The 8,796-nt window shown below is 47.7% G+C and overlaps 2 protein-coding genes across 5 annotated transcripts in view; one reads left to right on the forward strand and one right to left on the reverse strand.

Annotated features, from left to right (window-relative positions):
- The window catches only part of ZBTB17 (zinc finger and BTB domain containing 17), a 36,168-nt gene extending 29,343 nt beyond the window's left edge, over positions 1-6,825 (reverse strand). For 2 of the 4 annotated variants that reach the window (XM_037730063.1, XM_037730057.1), the window contains exon 1: positions 6,681-6,818. Coding sequence is in view for 1 of the 4 variants with exons in the window: in XM_037730057.1 (XP_037585985.1) it covers positions 6,681-6,687 (7 nt within the window). In the remaining 3 variants the exon portion in view is untranslated. Of the gene's footprint in view, positions 1-3,279; positions 3,367-6,680 lie in introns of all 4 variants that reach the window. The other 2 variants (XM_017505184.2, XM_017505192.2) reach the window with 2 other exon arrangements.
- On the forward strand, positions 196-1,055 carry LOC108287035 (thioredoxin domain-containing protein 17-like). Its single transcript, XM_037730067.1, has one exon. The coding sequence runs from the start codon at positions 258-260 to the stop codon at positions 627-629; it is 372 nt and encodes a 123-aa protein (XP_037585995.1). The 5' UTR covers positions 196-257; the 3' UTR covers positions 630-1,055.
- Positions 6,826-8,796: the final 1,971 nt, after the last annotated feature.

An 8,796-nucleotide genomic window follows, 5' to 3' on the forward strand; every position in this document is an offset into this window, starting at 1 on the left:
AAAAAAAAAAAAAAAAAAAATTAGCCAGGCATGGTGGTGCATGCCTGTAACCCCAGCTACTGGGGAGGCTGAGTCAGGAAAATCACTTGAACCTGGGAGGCTGAGGATGTAGTGAGCCAACATCACGCCATTGCACTCCAGCCTGGGCAACAAGAGTGAAAGACTGTCTCAAAAAGCCAAACAAAACAAGGCCCACGTGGGCCCCGCCCATGGCGACCAGACATGCGCTCCTCTAGCAGCAGTTCCACGTTGTGCCAATGGCCCACTACGAGGAGGTGAGCGTGTCTGGCTTCCAGGAGTTCAACTGGGCCGTGGAACAGCACAATGGCAAGACCATTTTTGCCTCCTTCACGGATTCTAAGGACGCCGGAGGGAAAAGCTGGTGCCCCGACTGCGTGCAGGCTGAACCAGTCGTACGAGAGGCGCTGAAGCACGTTAGTGAAGGATGTGTGTTTATCCACTGCCAAGTAGGAGACAAGCCTTATTGGAAAGATCCAAATAATGGCTTCAGAAAAAACTTGAAAGTGACAGCAGTGCCTATGCTACTTAAGTACGGAACACCTCAAAAATTGGCAGAATCTCAGTGTCTTCAGGCCGACCTTGCAGAAATGCTGTTCTCTGAAGATTAAGATTTTATGATGGCAATCATGTCTTGATTTCCTGATTTTAGTATCAAAAAACTGTATACTTGCTTTGAATTCATGTTAGCAATAAATGATGTTAAAAAACTGGAAACAAAACAAAACAAAACAACAATGAAGTCAGAGGTCAACCTTATAAATTACCCAACAAACACAGTAGTTGGGTCATCATACGTACTTTTTGTCTTATCAGTTTTCTTTACAATAGTAGGACTTCCATTTGCCACAAAGTTTGTTTAGCAGGCTAATAAATGTCTAAATTCCTTGACTCTCTTAATATTTTTTAGTTTTGGAGGGTGGGGAGGACAAAGGTGAGGCATCTGAGCAACCCTCTCATAGGAAGATGCTCAGATGAAACTGATGCTGAGAAGGAAAAAAAATGCTTTGATTTGCTCTCACTATGCACTTTGGATTTTGAAAAAAAGAAAAAGAAAAGGAGAGGTTTTTTTTTTTTTTTTTTTTTTGAGACGGTGTCTCGTTCTGTCCTCCAGGCTGGAGTGAAGTGGCGTGATCTCGGCTCACTGCAACCTCCACCTCCTGGTTCAAGCGATTCTCCTACCTCAGCTTCCCGAATAGCTGGGACTATAGGCATGTGCCACCATGCCCAGCTAATTTCTTGTATTTTTAGTACAGACGGGGTTTCACCATATTAGCCAGGATGGTCTTGAACTCCTGCCTTTGTGATCCACACGCCTCGGTCCCCCAAAGTGCTAGGATTACAGGTGTGAGCCGCCGCCCCCAGCTGGAAGACCCTTTTCTATAAGCAAATACAGACAATATCGACCAAATCTCCTGAGCATATTCAAGCAGTCTGCACTGTGATAGCAACCTAGAGAAGGAGAATGCTTTATACTGAAAAGCATGTGGCCCTTTGTGACTCTGTTGTTCCATTTTTAATGTCTAATGATTCACTGGAGGAAAACAAAAAGTCTAAGTATTTATGTATCATGGTGGAGCAGAGGAATGCAAGAGAAGTTCACGTGGGGCTGGCCTCACCTCCTAAGAAACGAGCGTTCACAACTTCCTTGTGATAGTGTGAGCCTTTGGCACCAGAAGGGATTGCCATGGCATTACTGCACCAAAAAGCCAAGAAATCAAACTTGTTTGCTAAAATGTAAAAATTCTGAAATTCCCTCTTCTCTGCGTATGAAACAAAAAATCAAACACTAAGACACATGTTTTGGGTAGGTGGGGGAAATCTTCCCTATATTTATATAACTATATATATAATGTATATATATTGCTTAAAAAAAAAAAAGGAAGGAAAAAAATTGAAAAGATCGGGGACCACGGCACTATGCAGCAAACTCTGAATTACCTTGCTGATGTCACATCATTTTCCAAACAATTCTGTGAGGTAGCTGTTGTCATCCCTATTTTACAGATAAGGAAAGTGAGGCTCAGCGATGGAACTGAGTAAAAGAGCTTGCTGTCTCATGTATCAGAAGATAATCTTGTGATTAGGAAAATTAATAGTTATGAGGTTTTATTTTATTATTATTTTTTTAACTCTTTGGAACACAGTTTCAGAAGGAACTGACTGTCAGGCACAGAGCCACTCAACAGGAGGACAGACTCACACCTGACTCCAGAGTCCTGGCTGCCTTGATCTGTCCAAGGGGAACTTTACAGTCGTCAGTCCAAAAAGTGCCATTCACAACCTCTTCAACCCCTCAGGAAGGCCTTCCAGCGTCAGTCCATCCTCCCTGTGTGCGCACACCGTCCACCAGCCCTTCAAGGTATCTTGTGCATTGCATGGTGCACCTGCTCCCGGGATTCACTCTTACTTGTGTCAGCATCCCTGGCACCCAGCACAATGCCTGACACACGCTGGGCACAATGAATGGATAAACCAGCCTGCACTCCCTGGGCCCATGTACTGTAAACCTACGAAAAGCCAGAGCAGTCTGCCTTGGGGACTCAGTGGACCTCCCCTCAGGCTGGGATCACACCCCCAAGACAGTAATCCAGACAGACTCGGGACAGAGCACGTTTGCTCAGCCAGCTTTTTCTCCAGCACTGAAACACCCACAATCTTTTCTTCAGCTGTGCATCAGATGCAGGAAGTGGCTTATGTTTGGGAACCATGTTGTACAAAAATGCCTCCTTGAACACTAGAACCTTAAAGGAATGAGTGTGTGCTCGCTGCTGTTTCCCTTTTTGCCCTAGGGAGATCATACACGTTGGCAGGAACTACAGCAGCCAGCTTGGACCATGAGACAGAAGCCCAAGTTTGAGCAAGAAAAGCCACATTATCAAAGGAACCTTGCTCCCAGATGATTCACAGAACAGAGCAAACTGTTCTACCAGCTCTGGACTGCATACTTCCAGAATTTTAAGGTGCAAGGAATAAACTTCTGTTTCCGCCACTGTATTTTGGATTACTTTGTTGGAACATTTTAGATTTCACCTAACTAAAGGTGTAAGCATTGCCCAGTGATGACCCACTCTGGTCTCTGTAGGTAAAATCATCGTAATATCAACAATTGCCCAACCAAACTGTAACAGGGATTTTGTCATTACTGTATAATTCTGAAGAAAAAGCTGTCAGGAAAGCATGATTTGAATCACGTTGAGTCTAGAGAGAAGAAGGACAAACTGAACTGATTTGTTTCATCCTTGAGTATTACGGACATACCTCAGATTTCCAAGTAGCCCAGGCTACTCTCTTCTGACAGTTTGCCTGTGTAAACTCCAGCTTGGCTCCCCTCCTCCAGCTCATTACCTGAATCAATGACACCCAAGAAGAAAATATGATGAGAATCTGAAGGGTACCTGCTCCCTCAGAGCTGCCCTTTCACGCATCCATCAAACACAGACAAATACAGAGTGCTGAGCACAGAGCCCAGCCCAAGGAAGTGCTAAATAAATGGTCAACTTGAATAAATGGTAAAGGCAGTGCTGAATAAATGGCCTGCTCCGTGCCAGACAACATTCTGGCACTGGGACACAAAGATGCACAGACTTAGCCTCAGGCCCTGCTCTCAAGAACTCCTGCTCAATGAGAGACAGGACACAAGGTTGATAAGCAAAAAACGACAAGGCTTGTGCCCAAGCATTACTGCTGCACCTGGCACTGCTCTGGGATACACTGGGGACTTTGTTTCTCAATGCACACCCTTCCTTAGGTGAGCTCATCGCCTCCCATGACTTCAGTGACCTTTGATGGTGACAGCTACTAGATCACCGCTAAATGAGTATACTTGAATGTTTTATAGGCATCCAACTCCAACATGTTCAAAACTAAACATATCTGCCCTCGCCCATATCTGGTCTCCGTCCTGCTCCCTGTCACATAGAGCAGCATCCAAAGCTCATCAGCCAAAAATTGGGGTGATCCCGACTCCTCCCTGCCCCTAACTCTCATCGAACTAATTGTGTCAATTCTATCTTCAAAACCATCTTTCCTCACACTCTGCCTCTAACTCACACCCTCATTTCTCACTTGGATTATTATTAATTTTTTTGAGATGGAGTCTCACTCTGTTGCCAGGGTGGAGTGCAGTGGTGTGATCTCGGCTCACCGCAACCTCCACCTCCCAGGTTCAAGTGATTCTCCTGCCTCAGCCACCTGAGTAGCTGGGACTACAGGCACAGGCCACAACGCCCAGGTAATTTTTTTTAATAGAGACGGAGTTTCACCGTGTTGGCCCAGGATGGTCTCCGTCTCTTGACCTGCTAGCTTCGGCCTCCCAAAGTGCTGGGATTATAGGCGTGAGCCACCGCGCCCGGCCCTCACTTGGATTATTCTAGCAGTCTCCTAATTGGCCTACAGGCCCACTCCCTTTGAAACATTCTTCACTTAGCCAGAGTCATCTTCCTAATCCATAAATCTGATTCTTTTATTTCAGGCTGGAAATAAAAGAACAGACATGGTTACACATGCATATAATCCCAGTACTTTGGGAGGCTGAGGTGGGAGGATTATTTGAGGCCAAGAGTTTGAGACCAGTCTGGACAACATAGTAAGACTTCATCTGTACCAAAAATTTAAAAATTAGCCAGGTGTTGTGGTGCATGCCTGTAGTCCCAGCTAGTTGGGAGGCTGAAGTAGGAGGACTGCTTGAGTTCAGGTCGAGGCTGCAGTGAACTATGATTACGCTGCCACTGCACTCCAGCCTGGGTGACAGAGCAAGACTTTGTCTAAAAAAAAAAAAAAAAAATCTGATTCTTTTATTTCGGGCTGGAAATAAAAGAATCCTCCCAAGGGCCGGGAGCGGTGGTTCAAGCCTGTAATCCCAGCCCTTTGGGAGGCCGAGGCGGGTGGATCACGAGGTCAAGAGATCGAGACCATCCTGGTCAGCACAGTGAAACCCCGTCTCTACTAAAAATATAAAAAATTAGCTGGGCATGGTGGTGCGTGCCTGTAATCCCAGCTACTCAGGAGGCTGAGGCAGGAGAATTGCCTGAACCCAGGAGGCGGAGGTTGCAGTGAGCCGAGATTGCGACATTGCACTCCAGCCTGGGTAACAAGAGCAAAACTCCGTCCCCCACCAAAAAAAAAAAAAAAGAATCCTCCCACCTCAGCCTTCCAAGTGCTGGCACCAGAGGCATGCTCCACCATGCCCACCTATTTTTTTTTTCTATAAAGATGGGGCCTTGCCATGTTGCCCAGGCTTGTCTCAAACTCCTGGGCTCAAGTGATCATCCCACCTTGGCCTCCCAAAGTGCTGGAATTACAGAGTAAGCCACCGCACCTAGCCACAAATCTGATTCTTAAATGGCTTCCCATTAACCTAAAACTTAAAGTCCTTAACTAGGTTTACAACGTTCTCTAAGACCAGACCAGGGCCTGCTTCTCTTTTTTCTGAGATGGAGCCTCACTCTATCACCCAGGTTGGAGTCAACAGCGCCAACTCAGCTCACTGCAACCTCCGCCTCCCGGGTTCAATTGATTCTCCTGTCTCAGCCTCCCAAGCAGCTGGGACTACAGGTGCATGCAACCACGCCCGGCTAATTTTTGTATTTTTAGTAGAGATGGGGGTTTCACTATGTTGGCCAGGCTGGTCTGGAACTTCTGACCTCAAGTGATCTGCCTGCCTCGGCCTCCCAAAGTGCTGGAATTGCAGGCGTGAGCCGCCTCACCCGGCCCAGCCTGCTTCTTTAGCCTAATGTCTCTCTCTCTCCCTTAGCTCTTAGCTTTCTGGGGGACAGAAGCCTCGTAGGATTCCCCCTAGACTGAGGGAAATGTCTCTGCTCCAGAGGAGGGAGAGCTTTCTGCCCTCACAGCAGTATCAGAATTGCTGATTTACCTGTATGTCTCCCACATGTGTCTCTGAGCTCTGGGTGATGATGAGGATACAACTAATCACAGCAACAAAGCTTTTACTTTGTGCCCAAAAGTGTTCTACGAGTCTCATTTCCCCTTTATAACAATCTTAGGAGGCAGATTTTATTAACATCTCTGCTTAAAGGATGAGTAAACCCAGGCAGAGAGAAAGAGCCAAAAGTGCCTAAGGCTCCACTGTTCACACTCCTAACCACTACTCCAGGATCCAGTCCATCTTTAGCCTCTGCATCTATCAGGTGCTAAACCACCGTCCGTGGGACGAATGAATGAATGAAATAATTTTATACAGGGACAGCGTTGGCCTCCTGTCAGCTCCTCCAAGGCCCGGGCAGTCCCACGCCCTCCCGCCGGTGCGGGCTGACGGGAGCTGCCGGGCCCCGCGCTCCCTCGCGGCCGCAGAACGCCCACCCTCGACGGCGCGCGGGGTCAGGGGGCGGTGACAGCCGGGCGGCGGGGGCGGAGACGCTACCAGCTGGGGTGTCACCCAGCTCGGGAGGTGACTCGCGCCTCCTCGCTCGGGCGGTCGCTCCGGCCGCCCACTCCCCGCCCACACGCCCGGCGACGACCCCCGCCCCATCACCCCACAATCTCGCGCCCGGTGGTGTCCCCTCAGCCCCGGTTCGTGTCCCATTCCATTTCCCTCCCCTCCCCCACACAACCATCCCCGGCATCCCGCCGCGCCCCATCCTCCGCCGCCTCCTCCCTGGCTTCCGGGACTTCCCCGGCCCCGGGCGCTTGTTGACCCTCACCTGCCATGTCCCGGGCCCCACCGCAGAGGGAGGTGCATCACGGCCAGGAGAAGGCCGGGGACTGCACTTCAGAGCAGACAAAGGGCGCCGCCATGTTAGAGTCGGGCGGAACCGACCTCGCAGGCTTCCCGGTTGCAACTTCCGGCGCATGCGCAGCGCCCTCGCTAGACGAGCTCCCTTAGACAGACGCATGCGCATGCGCCTAGCTATCCAAAAGTTCCACCTTACAGTACTGCGCTGAGACTTGTCTTCATTGTACCCCTGACTTGGTTTCTCTTCCAAATATTACAGTAACATCATGTGTTCAGCTCTTACTATGTGCCAGGCACTGTGTTAAGCGCTTTACTTGAATTATCTCTTTAAATCCTCACATCAGTTATAAGATTATTCTCCTAATTTTAAAAAAGGGAAAACAGACTCAAAAAATGTAAATGAATTGCCCATGGTCACATATCTTGTAAGTGGTGGAGCGGAGATGTAAATCTACTTGTGGCTCCTGCTGCTGCAGATCCCAATTGTGTTTAATCTTCTAAACCAACCATTACCCACTTCCCTGTTTAGGCAGATCCAGGATTATCTTGGATGTGAATAAAGGTGTCTGAAAACAAAAGTGTCTGCAGACGTGCACGGCCCCTCTGTGGCCCCTCATCTACCTTTTTGGTACCTTTAGGCCACTGACTTCTCCACTTTCTCACAGTCTGAGGGCTTTCTCCTTTCTTTATTTCTAATGCTGCTTATTTTCCATAATCCATAATGTTAACAACACTCTTGCCACTACGAAAGCTCTTTTGCTCCCTTGTCTTTTTGTCACACGGATTTGGTAAGAATACCAACCCTGTGTGACTCCAACGGCACCTTTTCTCTTTGCCTGCTCCCAAACAGCCAAGCACAGCCAGAGAAAGTATCCAATGGGGAGACTGTCCCTACAGATTCATGACCACTAGCCTTCAATAGGACTGCAACATATGCCAATCTGGCAACTCAGTCCTGCCTTCACAATGGCAAGAGAAACAAAAAAGCCCAGCATTTGAGTTTACCCCTTCTTGTATTTCCTTCCTCCCTACCTCCCCCCTTCCCTCCTTCCCTCCTTCCCTCCTTCCCTCCTTCCCTCCTTCCCTCCTTCCTTCCTTCCCTCCGTTTTGACGGAGTCTGGCTGTGTTGCCCAGGCTGGACTGAAACCCCTGGGCTCAAGCAATCATCCATCTCATCCTCCTCAGTAGCTGGGACTACAGGCATGTGCACCCACACCTGGTTAACTTCACCCATTCTTTTTAATTTTTACTTCAGTAGTTTTTGGGGAACAGGTGGTGTTTGGTTACATGGATAATGTTCTTTTGGTGATTTCTGAGATTTTGGGGGACCCATCCCCTGAACAGTGTACATTGTACCCAATATGTAGTCTTTTTTTTGAGACAGAGTTTCGCTCTCATTGCCAAGGCTGGAGTGCAATGGCACGATCTTAGCTCACCAGCTCACCACAACCTCCCGAGTAGCTGGGGTTACAGGCATGTAATCTTCCCCTCAGCCCCCCGAGTAGCTGGGATTACAGGCATGCGCTACCATGCCCAGCTAATTTTGTATTTTTAGTAGAGACGGGGTTTCTCCATATTGATGAGGCTGGTCTCAAATTCCTGACCTCAGGTGATCTGCCCGCCTCAGCCTCCCAAAGAGCTGGGATTACAGGCATGAGCCACCATGCCCAGCCCCCGATGTGTAGTCTTTTATCCCTCACCCCATCCCATCCTTTCCCCCAAGTTCCCAAAGTCCATGGTATCATTCTTATGCCTTTGTATCCTCATAGCTTAGCTCCCACTTATAAGTGAGAATGTGTGATATTTGGTTTTCCATTCCTGAGTTACTTCATTTAGAACAATGGTCTGTAACTCCATTCAGGTTGCTGCAAAGGCCATGATTTCATTCCTTTTTATGGCTGAGTAGTATTCTGTGTTATATATATATATATATATATATATATATATATATATATATATATATATATATATATATATATATATATATAAAACATGTCCTTTATCCACTCATACATTGATGGGCATTTGAGCTGGTTCCATATTTTTGCAATTATGAACTGTGCTGCTATAAACGTGTGTGGAAG

Source organism: Cebus imitator, unplaced genomic scaffold, assembly GCF_001604975.1.
Source record: "Cebus imitator isolate Cc_AM_T3 unplaced genomic scaffold, Cebus_imitator-1.0 Scaffold15, whole genome shotgun sequence".
Classification (NCBI taxonomy): Eukaryota; Metazoa; Chordata; class Mammalia; order Primates; family Cebidae; genus Cebus; species Cebus imitator.